General features: G+C 40.4%; 1 protein-coding gene across 1 annotated transcript; it reads right to left on the bottom strand.

Moving 5' to 3' along the window:
* Positions 1–2,396: 2,396 nt before the first annotated feature.
* Positions 2,397–17,078, bottom strand: LOC103780010 (granulocyte-macrophage colony-stimulating factor receptor subunit alpha-like). Its single transcript, XM_008947658.1, has 11 exons — positions 16,994–17,078; positions 16,693–16,826; positions 12,947–13,070; positions 11,832–11,961; positions 11,564–11,739; positions 9,969–10,108; positions 6,327–6,365; positions 5,199–5,328; positions 4,673–4,769; positions 3,707–3,788; positions 2,397–2,471 (listed from the first exon to the last, which is right to left on the bottom strand). The coding sequence occupies exons 1-11, from the start codon at positions 17,076–17,078 to the stop codon at positions 2,397–2,399; spliced, it is 1,212 nt and encodes a 403-aa protein (XP_008945906.1).
* Between the last annotated feature and the right edge of the window lie 1,702 nt (positions 17,079–18,780).

Here is an 18,780-nt window from a genome sequence, read left to right as displayed (position 1 = left end):
GTTTCACCCCCACCCGGGGTCCTCCCAGTTGCTGGAAGGTCACGCCCCCATTCCAAGCCTCAAACCACAACACCAACCAAGGATCCAGGTGACCAGTCCAATTCCAATTGCATAACCATAAAGCAGTGCCAGTATTACAAATGTATTTCCCCCTCCATTCCCAGCCACATTGGTGCCCCACCATCACTGAGACAACAGACAGCTGAGGGACCCTTCCAGTAACCAGAACTCCTACATACTCTATTCACTACATAAATAACACCCCCTCCCCAAAAACCAAAGGCAGAACCAGCCTTTATGCTGTTAACTTTAGAAGCAGGACACCTGATGTTAAAGCTAAGGGAGGGGCACCTGGTGGTGCTCTCCTAATTGGTTCCTACCTAAGGCTGGCCAGGCCCTGGGTGAAAACCAGTCAGGAAAGGCTTTCCTGCCTCATTGTGGACCTCAGTCATATGCCAAACTTCATTCAGGGCTGGGGATTTAAACCCCAGCTCTTCACATGCTGAGAGAGATTGACTGCAATATTCAGCTAAATCCAACATTTAGTGACAAAACCTCTCAAGCCTGCCACATTTAGAGACTACTGCTCTAAGCAGAGAAAACAAGCAACAGGGCTTTTACAGCCCTCTAACCAACAACAATAGCGCAGGACCTCTCCTGCAGAACATGATTTTGAATTTGAAATATGGCAAAGTAAACCTTAGGTCTCTCAGGCATCTAGGAAAATAGCCTAACTGAGCCTACATGGGGAACAACATTCCAGAACATATCCCTAACCAGATCTCTCTAAAAATGGTTCCCTTATGTTTATCACTTATCTGAAAGGGCTGTTACTACTTATGTCAGAAGGGCTCCATCCATAGAAAAGAATTTATGGCAAGGTAAGGTCACATCAGACACCCATGACCAACAACAGAAAGAAATATTCTGAAAACCTTTGATGTAGCACATGTTTTCCACAAGTGAACCTGTAAGAGCAGAGGTTGGGCATACACTTCCCATAGAAAATTAAAGAGGAAAGCACATTTGGTCCAAATCCAATGTGCCTGTTGTAGTTGTTGTCTTGTGCAGATAGGATATGTCTTCATAAGTCTGAGAACCCTCCAATGCTCAGAAGAATCTAGGCCTCCTCAGATTATCCTCCAGCTGTATCTCACCTCATATTAGGAACTGTAAATGTTATTGGAAATGTCTGAACCCTAGAAAGGGCAAAAGTTCTCACCAGACCATTCCTTTTCCCTTCAAGTGTGAAAAGGCCATGGCAGCAGAACACTGGCATGCAGCAATAGATTGTTTTAAGAATTTTTTATTAGTTTCAATAAATTCTTTCTTATTCTTTTTAATAAGGCAAACTATTTTCCCTTAATATCAAAATGTAACTAAAACTTCTTGACTGAAGTATTTCAATCATATTCACGAAATATAAGATATCCAGTAAGGACAAGTTGCCCAAACAGTTAAATTGAGCCAAAATTAAAAGCAAATACAATGGCATTTAAAAAAAAAAAATCACATGAGGTTATCATTCTCTCTTGGCTTCACTATTGTTTTTGTCAAGAAAAGGGAGAAAGTGAAAAAAGCTGATATAATTTTCCAGATTTTCCACAGGAACTAAAAAATGCTCTTTCAAATTCCTCAGCTTTCCTGGATGTCCTGGTTTGGGGTAGAACAGAGTTGGTTCTGTTCAGTGATTTTACTTTTCAGCTAAAGCTTCTTCTAATTAACTGCCTTGTCTGAAGTTAGCAGCACGTTTTCACAGGCAGTGTCTGCCTGTAGCAGTGATAACGCTCCATGTTTAGGGTTACTGCCAAGGACTGGTGTGCAGACCAAGGTCACTGCTAAGGCTCGTGTCCCACACGGAGTGGGGCAGGAAGTGAAAGCCACACCTGCAGGGAGGAGCAGACAGGATAAGTGACCCTAAGATTCACCAACGGGCTATTCCATCCCATATCCCTCATGTTCAGTGTGAAAGCTGAAGGATCAGGAGGGTCAAACCCTTCCACCTTCTTCCTTGCTTTTGCTGCTCCTGCAGTGCCCGGCGCCCGAGGAGCCTTCATCCATCCTGCCTTTGATCCCAGCTGTGTGCTCCTGAGCCGAGTGCCAGAACCCAGCTCCTGTACCAGCTGCTGTCTGTGGCTGAGTCCAGCCTGGGGCTTTTCCCCGTGGGGCTGCTCTCCAGCTGGGGGCAACAGTGACATATTGCCATCAGAGGGGTGTCAGGTTCTATTCTGGTTTTGTCTATATTCCATTTTATTATTATTTTTACTATTATTATTAGTAGTATTAAAGCTGTTTTTTAATTGATAAGTTTCCCTTATTCCCTTTCTCTTCCCCTTTGGGGGTGGGGGTTAACAGAGAGCATCTGCTACAGGTCTGGGGGCAGCCCTGACCCTGGATTATTTCAGTATGTCAGCAACTAATATTATCTCTTCATTTTCAGATGCTGTTGACTGAATTCTGCTCTCCATCAGCTGAAAGGAAAATAAGAACATCCATTAGTTTTATACACAAGGTTAGGTTAACCTCTGCTTGTGCACAACTCAAGAGTATTTCAACTTCTGTATATTTTATAGAAATATTTCACTTTGTTTCTTAGCTGATAAGCTTTCCTTAGCTGCACATAACAGTGAAATTTCAGCAACTTTGTAATGCCAACATATGATTTTTGACTGGCCTGGGAAGTGGACAAGTAGAACATGTGCTTTTCTCCTATATGTCACACAGATTACCACAAATCATCTCAAATAAATTAACACGAAAGAATTAACTTCTCTAAGATGTGAAAGTAGATGAGTACACATTGACCTGAAGTTTAGCTAATTGGATAGACGATAAGAAACTACTGGATGTAATATGACAAATTGCTGGACCAGAAAATGGTACACTGCTCTGGTTAAATGCTGCACAGGACCACTGCAATCTGGCCTGTTACCTTACAAAATCTTATTTTGAACTGCTTGTTGTGTCATTTTGCTTTCCATCCTGTGTGTCTAATTTGGTAGCAAACTTCTTTGAAGCTAGACTACCGGGTGAGTGGAAAATCTACGTCTGGAGATAACCAAGGAGAGGGCTAGTGACTTGGTGGGGGACCCAGAATCCAGATACAGAGATCAGACATGAGGAACCTGTGAATTTATGGTTATTGTGGATGCAGGGAATGAGGGTATTAGCACATCTCACTGGGAAACTTCAGCCCTGCTCAGCCAGAGAGGAGCAGCAGGACTGGCCTCTCTGTGACCCTATTTAGATGACTGCTGTTGGTGATGATGTGGTGCCAGCAAATCCACCTGTGGTGGTCTTTGCTGCTGACTGCATCGGCGTCCTCTCTGTGTGCGTTTTGTGCACGTGTGTGCTTCGTACTCAGAAACGTCCTGCCCTTGCTACTGTCTGGTTCTACCAACAGGATCATCAGCCCCTGCACTGGGAGAAACCCTGTAAATGGGAGAAAATCCCTGGTTCTGGAAGAACATGGCATTTGACTTCCCTTAACAAAGTTGCCTGCTAATTTTCTCTTGTAATCCCGCAAAACATGGCAAAGAGAAGAGTTATTCTATTAAGTTCCTTATAATCAAAAAACCAAACCAACCAACCAACCAACCAACCAAAAAAACCCAAAAAACCAACCAACTGACCAAACAAAAAAACACATGCAAGACTTTATTGCAGGTATTTTAGACATTTGATATAACATAGAAAGAGAACATACCTCTGGATTTGCATCAGGCAGTCCATGCAAATTATTTTTTGGCTCTGGGATTTGTGGAAATGCTGCTTTCCAACAGCCAGTCCTGGAGATCAAAAGGGATGGTATAGAAGAAAAAAAATAAATAACTGTCTTATGTTTCAAAAAACATTTCAACTACAAAACAGCTCTTACCTTCCTCTTCTGGGATAGAAGAGAAATGAAAAATATACATCATCTCAGCACAGAATGAACACTAAGAAAAATCAGGAACACTAAGAATGTGATTGGTAATTATTTCAGTTTTGGTTAAATATTCATTAGTAGTTATTTTCTTCTTTGAAAGGAAAAGGAACTCCCAGTTGTCCTGCTCTTTAAGTCACAACAATCACTGAAACATGGGTGTAAAAATTTTAAAAAGCTGAAAGAGGAGTATCTTCTCTGAATTACCATATATTTTTATATAAAATGCACAATACAGCAGAATATCCTTTTTTTTTTTTTTTTTTCCTTTCTGTTTCACTTACATTTTTCATTTCAAGAAGCAAGCTGCTTAGTTTATGTGTTTTCAGACACATTAAGCTGGCTGGAACAATTCTTATGAACATTGCAAAATCTTTATAGTAAGTACCATCAACCTGCATGTTTGCAATAAAGTTCAGCAATTCAAAAATCAGAAAACCTCTTGCATAGACACTCTACATTACAAACATTCAGAGAAGCTGTACTGTTAATATAAGTAATTGCATACAATTGCTCTCCTTGGCCTCTCGACAGCAGAGGACCTGGAAAAAGTGGTGTGGACCAGCTAGGGTGGAATCTTGGACCTCACTATTGTAGTACTTGTCTCAGGATCACTCATCTGGAATGATTTCTACCTCACTAAAAAGTGAAAAGGTTTTATCTATACTACAAAGATATCTCTACCTTATTTGAGAGCTGCAGATGTTTCACACACCCATATAGAAGAAATACATAAATTAAGTTTACCTTTTGCAGAACAAAATTGCAATGATTGTCACCAGGACTGTCACAAATGCTACCACGAGTAAAATCCACATCGAAGAAGAAATAACAGCTTCATTTCCTGAAAGAGAAACAGCGGCAAAGTATGGTTGTTAGCAAAGAGGAACAGATGCACAGCTGTGTCAGACACCTCCTCTGGTGTCTGACTGCTGACCTCAGTCTGAAAGGGTTCTTTTTAAATAAAAATCAACTCTTTAACTTAGCACCTTAGCAGTAATGTCAGCTGGGAAGGAGTGGCCTTGAGCCTATTTGTCCATCCCCTGCAGTAAGCAGGTATGCACTTCAGTTGCAAATATGCGACTTTTTATATTGATTTCCAATCTTAAGGGTGCTAAGAGATGTATTAATACTCTTTCTTCTCAGTAATTCAAAGAGAAACAAAACCTTTGCCAAGCCTTTATACATTTTTGTGTAGGTCGGTGCGCGGCAGTGTGTGATGTAGACAGGACACAGCTGAGAAGAGCAGCCCAAGGCACAGATTTGATCTTACCAAACTCAACAGGTGCACTCCACTCCCCCCAGGCTTTGCTTACAAGGCAGGAACTGCCAGCTGCTCTCATTTTCAGTAAGTACTTGTTTCTCATATTGGGTCTTGGAAACGTGTAGCTATTCTCCTTGTCCTAAAAACACAGCAAAATTGAGTTGTTTTTCTTTGTTGCATGTCTAGGTGTTGATAATATGCCAGTGCCATTTACCAAGAAAACTTTTATGAGGCTATTAGAGCACTGCTTGTCCAAGTGGACTGCTGTTCCAGAGCAAAAAATAAATGTATTCATTTCCATTATGTATGTAACATGTACATTTATGTGTAACTCAAATATATCCTACTGCTTTTTAAGCTTTTTCAGCTTAGAAGCTTTTTGCCTTTTACACTAGTTCCTGTAATTTTGTATGCTATAGTCTGATTTATTGATAATCCCCCTTGGCACATTGACGGAGGAAGAAAAATGCCTTGAACTGTCTCATTCTAATACTGCTAGAATTAAGTGATTTGAGGAATAAACTGACTGCATGCACCTCACCTTCCTCAGTATTTGCATTATGACTTTTCATGGCAAGCATAACTTTCCAACAAAACCTGTAAAATAAGCAGAAGACTGCAATACTTAGCACAACTAGAATTTCCTGAACATGCTTGCTCTTGGAGGCTTTCAAGACAGAGGTGGGATAGGCAAGCTGCACTGATTAGAAGACAAAGCAGCATATCTGAAGGACAGTCTCCATCTCAAAGTGCTTTAGTGCTTTTTGTATTTCTTAAACAAAATTAAATTCCTAGGAGGTGTTGTCTGTGTGTCTCTCTTCTGTGCTGTCACTGATGTGTAACTTCAAATTCTGTTCCAAATATTTAAGGGGGAGAGTGGACAATAAAATGTGAAATGGAAGGTTTTCCAAAATGCTTATAGAACGTTACTAAAGTTCTGCCCTTGAATGTATAATAAATGACATATGTCATGATAATTTAGAGGTCTGACACATTAATGAAATTTATAAATATGGATTCCATAAACCATGGGATATTGAGCATAGACTGATTTAAAGGCATTTTCATACTATTTACTTCCCAAAAATTACTATAACACTAACACATATTACTGATTAATAGAACCAGCAGACTTACTTTTGTATAATTATATATACGTTTTCCTTCAGGATTATCCTGTAAATTGAGAAAAAAAAAATATCAAAACACAAAACAAGAATAATGTCAGTTTTATCTACTGTCTTCTTTCTCTGCATTAGTTCTTCTTATGTACTTGACAGTTTGTTTAGAATTTAGAGTTTAACACAGTATCTAATATATAATTCACCTACAGTGCCAAGTTTATATAGTAAGTAATTTATTTTCCTTTCCACCAGAGTTGAGAAATAGATTTTATTTAAGATTGGTGATTAAACTTAAACACAAACAAACTAGACCTGAATGAAAACTGTAATTTTGTTCTTACACACATGAGGAAAAAAAAAATCTGTGAAATAAACTTTTTAGTTTACAGTTTCTATTTTACAATAAATGCCACTACATTTAATTCAAAATACTATGTAAATATTGTTTCCCCCAGATGACAATATTCAGAATTGACGTGAATTCACAGATATTTTATACTTTTATACTGCCCTCCAACTACATTTTTGACAGACAAAATTAACTCCTCTCTTCTGAATAGCCATGATGACTACCACATAGAGTGACCACATGCAACTAATAACTGCAGACTATACGATCTGCATTAGCCTGCCAGTTATGCATTTTTCAAACTATTTTGTGTTCTGTATTACTCTGTTTTAGAACAAAGTGAAATTAATGCAAACTTGTTTTATCCAATAACTGTACGCACGCTCCTGTGGCACCTGAACATGAGTTTGCACGGTATGCTGCTGGGCAGGACAGCTTCTAGAATCCTTAAACAAACCAGCTTAAGCACATGGATCAATCTAGGAGAAAATGCAACAATATAGTCTCCCTATTTTTTTTTGTGTTTACACTAAAATAATGTAGGAGAAATTAAAACAATGAGGTCATGGAAGATTTCAGGAAGGGGAATTCCAGAAGAACAGCTGGTCTTTCGAAAATTTTGGAAGAAGAGATGTATTAAAGTGCACTGCATTTAAAAGAAGTGTGAAGGGGAAAATGTGTATGATAGTTAAAAGATTCCCTCTTGTAAGGGATGGCAGCACTAACCCTGAGCTGAGGGAGGTCTGTTGCTTATCAGGTGCCAGGATCCAGGATGCTACAGGACTGCCAGATTTGCCTGGCCATCAAATTATTACTCTTTCCTGCCTTTCTGTGTGGGTACCAATGTTATGGCCATGGGGAACTGGGTGTGGTATCAAGGGTGGTTGCAAAGCAGTGGGGGGATGATGAAAGGCAGGAAGCCCAGATGGTGTCTCCTCAGTCCTTGCAGTAAGAGGGAAAGGCTTGAGCAGAATTGCACTCATACAACAGGTCACCACCTGTCTGAGTGGCTGGTGTCACAGGCAGAACTTTGGCTTTTATAGCCCTGAGAGAGGAGAAAAGAGCCCTTCCTTCTCCCCCTCCCCCCTCAAGAAATGGGGGCTACTGAGCAGGTATGGGATGAATCTCACCGATTACGGTGAGAGTGTCCTTACAAACAAGCTTGCTAACCTGGTCCTTGTGCTCTATATAAAGGAGTGCCTAGAATACATAGAGAGCTCTGTCTTGGGACAAATGATGAAGCAGTAAGAGAACTTCTAAGCAGGATTCAGAGGGCAGACTAGCATAGGTGACAATGTAGTAGGTGTTTGTTCCAGATCTCCCGATCAAGAATGGCAAGCAGATGAGACCCTCTTCAGGCAGCTTCAGAAAATGTCACAGCCACAGGCCTTGGTACTCAAGGGAAACTGTCTTGGAGGGCAAAATTGCTGGCTGATCTACAAGGACAGCCTCCTCAGAGCACAAAATGGTCCATTCTGGTGAACAGAAAGTTAAGCATACATTCCAGGTGAGCATGGCAGCACATGAAACTTGACTCTGACCTCAGAGACAAAAAGGAAGTATGACAAAGTAAGACAGAAGGGATTTAGAAAGAATACAAAGACATCATCTGCACATGCAGGAATGGAGTCAGAAAAGTGAAAACTCAGCTGGAGTTCAGACTAGGGGTGGAGGTGAACATGAGAAAGGTTTTTATGAGTACACTGGCAGCAAAAGTGAGGTTAAGGAGAACGCAGGCTTGTTGTTCACTGAGATGGGGGAATCTGGTGACAATGGGCATTGGAAAGGCTGAGGTATTTGGTACCTTTTTAGCTCAGTTTTCACTGATAAGATTTGTCTTCAGGTTTTCCAGATATCCTGACCTATAAAGCCTTATCTTTAAAAGAGACTGCAAATTCAGATTATCAGTGTAAAACAAAAAATGTGATTGAAATTATATTATTCATGGTGTTTTCTTTTTTTTTTTTTTTTTTTTTTTTGTTTGCTTCCAATGGAAGCAATTGTCAATTGTGGAAATAAAGTTTAAAGGCTGACTGTAGTACGATATATATTGGTCATAGCATACAGTAAAACAGTGTATAGTAAAACCTGGCAGTGGTAAAGCAATAAATTTTGCAGTACAGTAATTACTGGAGCTCAACATAATTAGTAACATGAAAACTGTTAATGATTATTCAAAAAAAAATTCTAGGCAGTTCAGACTACATGCAAATTAAATATTCTTTATAAACTGAATATTAGGCATATTAAAAGAAGTTGAGAAGTATGTATTGCTTTACTGCAATTCCAACATCACAGTTTTCTGTTAGCTCTCTCTTTGCTGCAATGGCCAAGGGATTTGGAGAAGTAATGCAGCTTCATAGCTGCTAGTTGAGCTTGCAAGGAACCCCATGTGTGTAATAGCAAGTCCGATCCAGACTAAGAAGTTCCAAATAGCCGAAGTCTTTCAATAGCAAGTCCAAATAGCAGAAGAATGCCTTCAATCAGCCACTAAGTGGCCAAATCTGATTGTAGCACAGGCCGATTATCCCTTTGTGGTGACTATCTGCCACCCTGTGGTGGTTTGCCGCAATTCTGGCACAGTGACAGATCAACTCCTCTCGCAGCAGAACACAGCAATCTCCTGCTTTCCTTATTGCTGCAAAAAGACTGGTAAAGCCAAGGTCTGAATTTGACTTTCAGTAGTTTAAATCACTCCCTCAGTAACCTGTGCTTATCCACCCTGCCTTTCTACTTTCTCTCATATTTGTTTTCTTTTTGTTTAACACCATACAGCTTCAACTTTTGGAGCAACAGGTGAGTTGTTTATATATGATATTTGGATAAGATATTTACATTTCAAATATAGAGAAACTTCATTCATTTCCATCAACTCATACTTAAGTGGATACACACTAACTTACACACTTATTTGCAGCCTAGCTCTGCCCTTTCAGTTATATGCAGTTACCACTGGAAGAACTCCAGTCCAGGACAGCTCCAACAAGTTCCAGTGAAAGATGTACCTTTTCTGAGTTTTGTCACACAGAAAGTTGTGATCTGTTCAAGTCTTGATTAACTATGCTTCTTTTGGTCTCAGACAGTCACAGTCATCCAGTGTATCTTCAGCAGTATCTCACACAGGGGAACAGGGACAAAAATCTGGGGCAGTAAGGCATAACATGGTGCCTGAAAGGCACAACTACAGAGGAGCTACATGAGGAAGACTACACCATACAATAGGGGTTGATTTTCTTTTTATCCATGCAAATTGGTAAAAGCAAACATATGTATTAATGTTAAATGTAGCAAAGAGATTCTTCTTACCTTATATTTTATGTTGATTTGGTATTTAAAACACTTGTCTATGTTAGAATGACCTATTTGGGGTCTTTGCCATTGGATTATGCAATCATGTTTAATTTCATCACAGTTGACAGTGATATTTGATGGAGGCATGAGTTTTTCTGAAATGATATAACCAAGAATTCAAATACTTAAAAACACTTCATCTCATTTTGTTTTGATAAGAGTGTAACAGCAAATAACACCTCCATAAAGAAAGATTCTCTTTTATTGTTTATTTTTAGGTTAGAAATAAGTTAGAAATAATAGAAGACCAAAGTTCTTCATATCTTGTGCCCAGGATCAGAAAAAAACAAGGACTAACCCAGGGAACATGACTTAGCAGCATACAAAATGACAAGCCCCCTCCATTTAGTTTTCTAGATTGGTAAAGTGGAGTTCTGTCTTCTTTTTATATTTTTTTGTTTGTTTGTTTGTTTGTTTGTTTGTTTTTTTTCTCCCCTTGCAGAAGAACAAGCTGATGCTAACTCTAATGCAGGAAATCCAAAGGTCATTTCTTTCTTCAAGTGTCCTCACATGATGTTTCTGTTACATGATGGTGTTGCCTGAGTGGTTTTGTGAAACCATTTTATTCCCTCATTCCAAAAAGTTAGCCATACAAATTTCAGAGTGATATTTCAGTTTTAAGAATCTAGCCAACTTCTTCATATATTTCCCCTAATTTCACAGATGTCAGCAAACATATAAGGACCTTTTTATTTTTATTATTGCCAAAGACTTGACTGTCTTTTGCTATTACAGTAATCATGACAGAAAGGGTGATAAATGGCTGATAGAGGAAACCTTATTTCCAGCTAGACTGCTACTTTACATCAGGACAGGCCTGGCCTATTAGTGATGGGCTATTTCGTCAAAAAACAGTCTTATTTCATCTCCCATGAGTGACAGAACAGCTCAATCCCTTCTTACAAAATGAAACCTTATTTGTTCATTTCTTAGAGGCAATAACAAAACCAGTGGGACTTGGCCAAAAAGGCTTTGCCACAGTACAAGTAACTGCATATGATGCTACCAAACAAAGCACAACATGCAAAAAAGCATATGAAAACCTAGGGTACCTTATACATATATTAAATTATTTAATCAAGGGTGTAGTGTTGGTGTACATCATCCCCACTGGCACTGAGAAAAAATCAGTGCTCAAAAAAATTACTCCTGGAAAGTCTTTGCTGAAAGGTATTTGGCCATCCTTGAAAGGATAGTGGTGGCGTGGGTGTGTGTGTCTATGTGTGGTGTGTAAGTACAATCTCAAGTACTGTGGATCTTGCTGGCCTAAAGCTAATAAGGGTAGATACAATCTCAAGTACTGTGGATCTTGCTGTCCTAAAGCCAATAAGGGTAGATTGCTAAAGAATGTGAGGCAGAGTGCAGCTATGGAGCCTTCTTGCTTAATTTCCTTCATTGCTTTTTGCTTGGAGAATAGATTTTCTGGAAGAGGGTACAGTCTTACTTTCAACTCTAGATAAGAGGGTACTTGGTTCCTTCTCAAGGAGGAATTCTCTTACGACTCTTATGCAATAATGAAAATAAAGCAGGAAAAAAAAATATTTACTTACCAATTTTATACAGCCAAATGTACTCGTCATAGAACCGGATCAGGGAGTGTTTGCTAGACCCATTCACCAGGAAGTAAGCTTTTTCAGGCTCAATCTTCACATTTTGGAATCTACATCCCATGTTCCTGCCATTTTCATCTTTAATGTAAAGCTCACATTCCATTGTATCATCATGTCTGTATATAACAAGGTATTCTAGTTAAAGGTGGTCAGTGTGATGTGTCAGGTGGGAATTCAGACTTGCCCAGACTGAAGCAGACCCACTTACCTCGGGTTCTGCCAGTAGAGAAAATATTGGGTGTCTCCTGGAGCATCCCTGCCTGCCTGCCAAGTGCAGTTCATGAGGGAAACGTTGTAAATCACACAGGAGAAGTTTTCAATGGCCGACCCACTCACGCCTGCAAGCACAGGAAGAGCTGTGATGAGGGAAAATGGTGTGACTGCTGCAAGCTGCAGCATCATGGCACATGCTCAGATATGTTAGACATCTGCAACTCCAGCTGGTTATGGCTTGGTTTGGGAAGGACTTGCTTCAATTTAGGTAGTAATGTTAGAAGATCAGGAGACGAAGAAAAATCCCCAGGTGTAGAACAGTGAAGTTTTTCAAGACTTCAGAAGTGTAGATGCGAACTTGTGAGGTGTTTGTGCTCTGAAGTGCTACATTCCTCCACCTGGGATTCACATCAGGAATCTTCTCCTGATTACAACCATATGAATTTACTCCTTAACCCCTACCCTTAATAAAACCCAATAGGAAGACTAAACATGCCTTTTAGAAAGATAGGTGACTTATCCATCCTTTTGTAAGGAATAAGCAAATGCTTTGAGTTTGATGAGGCAGGAAGTAGTGCCATTTTGTATATGCCAACTCCATGCTGCTTAAATTTACAGATCTTCTATCTTATTCTCTCAATAGTTTCATATATATTATCCCTTTGATAAAAAAAAGGACCAAATCCTTTGAGATTTTACATTATTGTGGATGGGACACTGCAAAATGTTGGGCATTACACAAGTTACATTATGACAAAATTTCAAAGTGTCACAGAATTCTCAAGAAAGAATTTTAAAACTACAGCTACAAACCTGTTTCACCTGAATTTTTAATAACTTTTTAAAGACATTCAAATGAAGTCAAAGTATTAGCATAAACAATTAAAAGAGAATTGTCAACTGAAAACAAAACACTAAGAAACTGAGGACTAAAGAACTACTGAACTAGTTGTAGGGAACTCTTTTTTTTTTTCCCACAGAAACATTGCCACAAGGCTGTATTGTTGCTATTGTACAGGAAATTAATTACAGAATGAAAGGTTTCAGTTTTTCTTTTACCCCCAAGCCACTGGAAGTAGGCAAATCCTTTCCCAAACTCTAGCCTATTACCTTGAGGAATGTATCTGTATATGCTTGTGCATGTGCCGTTCATGTTCACTGCTGTAACAGAAAGGTTTGCCCCATTGTGCAGGGGAGGCATTATATTTCCAAACTTGCACTTCATATTCCTTGCCTGAAAAATATCATGCAGAAGGTTTACTTTTTTTTCCCATCTATTAGTTCACACAGTGCTACGCCCTGTAGAAAAAGCTCAAGCTTGTGCTCATTTGTAACAGTGAGATCACTACAATAAAGAACTAGACTGATGTCTTCCCAGGCTTGAGAACTCTCTCTCCAGAAATTTTGGGTAATGAACTTTTACCAGTGCAAGGCAAAGAATCCAGTGCTTCCCTCCAGAAAAACTCATGAGAGCATTAGGAATAGTAGTTCCTTCCCTCCTTCTACCCTTAGTCCACCAAATCGGTGGAAACACCTCAAAACAGAGCATGTGTTTTCTGAAGGATCAACAAATGCCTGTAATGTGCTTTACACTTCTTTGAAAGACAAAGGGAGACACCCCAAAAATGACTGCCTGGGCAAGGAGCTGGCTTGAGGTTGATCTCCACTAGTGCCAACTTTCTAAACACTAGCACTTAATTTAGGCGAGTTATAGAGGTGCCTTGTCTATGCAGCAGTAAAAGAAGAGACAGACAGTGGCATATAAGGTGCACAGGATACACTCCTTCCAGGCAGGGTTTGTATCTCTCTAGTAGCTCCTGTCCTTAGAAGACTCTAATTTCAGTGCTTAGATTGTTGAAATGAGGGTGACATGAATCTACACAAATCTGTATTTACTGGTACAGGGGATGCAACTGCATGGAGTACCAGAGGAGAGCCCAAAAGTCAGAATTTTCTAGAAACTGCCCATAGAAACATTACTGTTTATCATAGATGGGGTATACATCTTGCTTGGTACAGTAGTGTAGCCTAAAATGCTCCCTCTCTAGTCACACAAAATAGAATGTCAAAGCCAATATCTTCCTTTTACAGTTCCTGATCATGAAATAACTTTATTCTGGAGATTGCCTACCTAATCAGATGCACAAGAAATATTGGCCAAATGGATGGAGACAGCTTTGAGCTTTAGAGGAAGAGAACTTTAACTAAGACAGGAGTAGTACATACAGTACTACTAGTAGTACATGGGAAGAGAAAAATCCCAAGAGGACAACTTCACGACTTACCGTGAGCCATCTGTGCAGCTTGTAGAGTCCAGTGAAAGAGAAAACTAGCTTTAAAAGTTAGTTTAACAAGACTTAAACATGGTAGTTGCAAAATAGGAAATGCTGATTGCACTCTCTCCTCTGCGTAAGCATTGAAAGCAGACTAAAATCTGAAGCAGAAGATGCTTTTTCATAAAGTTATGACTCTAAGTTTTTCTACACAATCAGTTACATGAGATTGGAATTCTAGATCTTGTCTGCTGTAAAAAATTTGGATCTGACCTGGTGCTGAATTTGGCAGGAATGTGAAAAACAGTAATAAGGGCTTCTACAGGTACATTGCTCAGAAAAGAAAGAGGAAAGAGTATACTGCTCCTGGCAAATAATGCAGGAGAAACAGTTAAAACAGAGAGAGAAGGCTGAGATGTGCCTCCGTGTTCACTGGCAACCTCTCTTCCCACACCTCTGAAGTCCCTGAATCTCAAGGCAGGGACTAGGGGAATGAAGTCCCTCCCATCATAAGGGAGGATCAGGTTTGACACCACTTGAAGAACCAGAGCATACAGAAGTCCATGGGACCCTACGAGATGCACCCAGGGCCCTGAGGGAATTGGCTGATGTAGTTGCCAAGCCACTCTCCATCATATTTAAAAGGTCAGACCAGGCAAAGTACAGGTGACCGGTGAAAAGTGAGCATCACACCCATTTTTTAAAAGGGTCATAAGGAGGATCCTGGGAACTACCAGCCAGTCAGCCTTACTTCCATGCCTGATAAAGTCATGAAACAGATCCTTCTGGAAGTTATCCTGGAGCATCTAGGCGACAGGGATGTGATTAGAGACAGCCAACACGGCATCACCTAGGGTAAATAGAGCCTGAGTAAGCGAGCGCTCCTCTAAAACGGAGTGACTTCATCAGTTAAAAAGGGGAAAGCAACAGATGTCATCTACCTAGATTTCTGTAAGACCTTTACCATGATCTCCCCACATCCTTGTCTCTGAAATGGAGAGGTATAGGTTTGACAGGTGGACTCTTAGATGATAGGGAATTGGTTAGATGGGCCTATCCAAAGACTTATTGGAGTCAATGACTCAATGTCCAAGTGGAACCAGTAACGAGTAGTGTCCTTCAAGGGTCCATACTGGGACAAACACAATATCCTCATTAATGACATAGTGAATGGGATTGAGTGCACACTCAGCAAGTTTGTGGGTGACTCAAAGGGATGCCATCCAGAGTGACCTAGACAGCCCCGAGGAGCAGGCACATGCAAACCTCATGAAGCTTGACAAAACTGAGTGCAAGGTCCTGCACCTGGGTCAGGGCAATCCCAAGTCTTAAAACAAACTGGGGGTTTGAGAGCAGCCCTGTGGAAAAGGATTTAATCATATTGGTGGATGAAAAACTGGACATGAGCCACCAATGTGCACTCATAGACCAGAAAGCAAACCAGATCCTGGGCTGCATCAAAAGAACCATGGCCAGCAGGTTGAGGGAGGTAATTCTCCCCCTCTATTCCAGTCTGGTGAGACCTCACTTAGAGTACTGTATCCAGCTCCAGAGTCCCCAGCACAGAAAAGACACAGACCTGGTAGAGTAGTTCCAGAGGAAGACCACAAGGATGATGTGAGGCCTGGAACACCTCTCCTCTATAGAAAGACTGAGAAAGTCAGAGTTATTCAGTCTGAAGAAGAGCAGGCTCTAAGGAGACCTTATTGTTGCCTTTCAATACATAAAGAGGGCTTATAAGAAAGATGGAGAAAGACATTTTACCATGGTCTTGTAATGACAGAACAAGGGTCAATGGTTTTAAATGGGAAGAGGGTAGATCTAGGCTGGACATAATGAAAATTTTTTTTTTTTTTTTTTTATGGTGAGGATGGTGGGACACTAGAACAGGTTGCCCAGAGAAGTTGTGGATGCCTCTTCATTTGAAATGTTCATGGTCAGGTTTGATGAGACTTTGAGTAACCTGCCCTAGTGGAATATGTCCCTACTCATATCAAAAATGTTGAACTAGATCTTTTGATGTTCCCTTCCAACTGAAGTCATTCTATGATTGTGTGAACCTGCTTGGTCCTCAAGAGCCACTCTAGAAATGCTCTGTCTTCACAAGCTTCTGTATTACACTGATCAGCCCTGAGCAAGCACATCACTGTATCTCCAGTGTCCCTGAATGATTATGTCTTGGTGTTAGGCAAGTCAGTAAGGACTGACTTAAAATTCTCATGTGCACAGCATGAGATGCCTCTCACCAAAGTTCCTCTGAAACCAGGAAACAAGATTTTCTTACACTCAGGCCCATCAAGACCCTGATTCCAGAAGAGTCCTCTGAAGGCAGGAATTCCACAAGAATAGCCAGAGAGGGCAGATATGTTTCAACATCAAGATGAACCCCCCCCAAAAAAAAAAAAAAACAGAAGTGACTGCTAAAACAGTCTATCTTGTGATATAGAGGTAAGATAGACTGTGAGATATATGCAACTATCTTGTTCCTACCAAGGTTGCTTTTTTTTTCAGTTACTTATGGATATGAAGGAAGGAGGAAGTGTAATAATTTATTTATGTTAAAAGTTTACATAGTAAATTTACCTTTACAGTCACAGTAAAATCTCCTGCAGTCACTGAACAATTGCTCTCAGTGAAATTCATGCTGCTCATCCAACTCAGTTCCATTTTCCACTGATTCAGCCTCAAATTTCTAATGGGTGAGTCCAATATCTCCGCTGCAAATGTCACATAACAGGATCAGTAAGGACAGACTCCCAGATTTTTGGGTGCAGATATTACTACCTAGCACATCTGAGATAGAAGGTAACTTAAGCAAAACCGTGCATGCAGAACACGTTATACTCCACCTCAGAGGACTGCCCCATGGAAGTGTTTTACTCACAGTCTGTGCAGTGCCAGCCAACACACAACTGGGTGATGAGCAGCATCCACTGGGTCATGAAGATGAGTGCAATAGGAGTAACCATGTCTTCCTCCTTAGAGACAGAGAATAGTAAAACTTGCTCAAGTTAAAAGATGCTAGTGTGACCAGCTCTCCCCTACATTTGCGTAGGCTGACTCACTCCTATTCCTGCTTCTACACCATCCAACCATCTCTCAGTTCTGGTGGGAGGAGAGATTAGACAGACTTCTCAAGCAGTGAGAGAAATGTTCAAATAATCAATAACAAAGTTAAAGAAGTTGTCCTTTTCTGTAACAAAACGATTTATGTGATGATACATAAAGCTGGTCAGCTTGGGATTACTTTATGTTACATACATACATTTGTTGACTACTATCTTAAAGTCTAAAGATTATTTATCTGTCTTCTATATACAAAGGTTAGGATGAATAGACACTAAGCAGGTGGGTAAACAGCTACAAATACCAAAATGGGTCACAACAATACCAATCACCTTGAGTTACCCAGTGGTAAATAAGTTTGGTGAGGGTGTTATTTCATGTACTTTCAAGGACGTTTTGAGTATATGGTTAAAAGAGGATCTAGGAGTTGTGTCTAACTTCTACAAATTCAGTAAAATACCTTATAAGAAAATAAAAAGTGTGGCTGGGATTTTTCTTAGCAGGCATTAGGTACTTTTACAAAAAAATCTCATTCAGGTTAGCTCCATGTATTCCTCTGACAGCTTTTTAGATTTTGCTTGGGATATCCCCCCTCCAGCCCTGGACATCCTAGAGTCTCATTGAATACCTCAGCAAACAAAACAGTCAGAAAGACAAAGATGGACTTACCTTCTAGTTCAAAACACCTTTAATTTGTTTATCTTTCTGTCACAGTCTTCAGGATAAAGAGATGATGGAAAGACTTGTATTTTAAATGGTCATATAGCTATAAATAGGGCTGTCTCCCTTGCCACTTCTGTTCCGGTGACTGTCGGCTCATCGGAAGTGTTGCAAGACACAATGTTCATCACTTCCCTCCTCTTTCTTACCAACTTAATGTAATTGCACAACTCACGATTTCATACAGTCTGAACAAGTAGTTAGCCGGTTAAATTTTCTGTTGTACAGAGTCCACTGGTGTTTTGGAATCCAACAAGTGCATAAAATCTGTTTGTTGACAGTTATTTCCCTCTAGCTATAAATAATACTGAGTAGCACAAAACATCTCTCAACATAAATCATCTCTAGAGTGGAAGTGGGTGCTCTCCATGGTGGGTCAGGGCAGAGCCTGGCAGCCAGGACCTGTCTCATCCCCAGGCAGCAGCAGGGCAGCCAGGGGACACCAGGGCAGCCCCAGGCATCGAGCACCTTCCTGGGGACAGGGAGGGTCATGGGTCTGTGGGTCAGTCTGGCTCGGTGGGTCCCATGGCTAGCCAAAACGGTACTATGGGGAGTTGGAGACTTGCCCTGCTGTGGTGTTACTGGGGCAGGGGCTGTCTTCTCCTGACATGGTGTCTTGTGCCCTGGGCAGGGTGGAGGGAGCCCTGGGTGGCTGGGCAGGGGTGGTCCATGGGGGCACGCAGGGAGAAGACAATGCAAATGTAAAAGTTCTTTAAGCCTGTGGAAAAACAGGATTTAAAATCTTGGATATGAAGTCTTCAAATAAAAAATATTACTATAAAAATTTGTTATCTGTGCTTGGTCTCAGTTAATTTCTCACAATGTCATAAAACCCAAACTATAAACTGCTTGTAAAAGCAGACAAAAAACTGCAAGTAGTAAACA

This window comes from Merops nubicus, unplaced genomic scaffold (assembly GCF_000691845.1).
Source record: "Merops nubicus isolate BGI_N331 unplaced genomic scaffold, ASM69184v1 scaffold10539, whole genome shotgun sequence".
NCBI lineage: Eukaryota > Metazoa > Chordata > Aves > Coraciiformes > Meropidae > Merops > Merops nubicus.
This window is presented reverse-complemented; position numbering and strand designations above follow the sequence as displayed.

Coding starts and splice junctions, on each gene's coding strand:
- LOC103780010 (XM_008947658.1), bottom strand. CDS start 17,078: ATGGTTACTCCTATTGCACTCATCTTCATGACCCAGTGGATGCTGCTC. Junction 13,071..16,692: donor ATTTTACTGTGACTGTAAAG/GTAAATTTACTA, acceptor GATATTTTTCAG/GCAAGGAATATGAAGTGCAA. Junction 5,329..6,326: donor GTATATATAATTATACAAAA/GTAAGTCTGCTG, acceptor CTGTGTTTTTAG/GACAAGGAGAATAGCTACAC.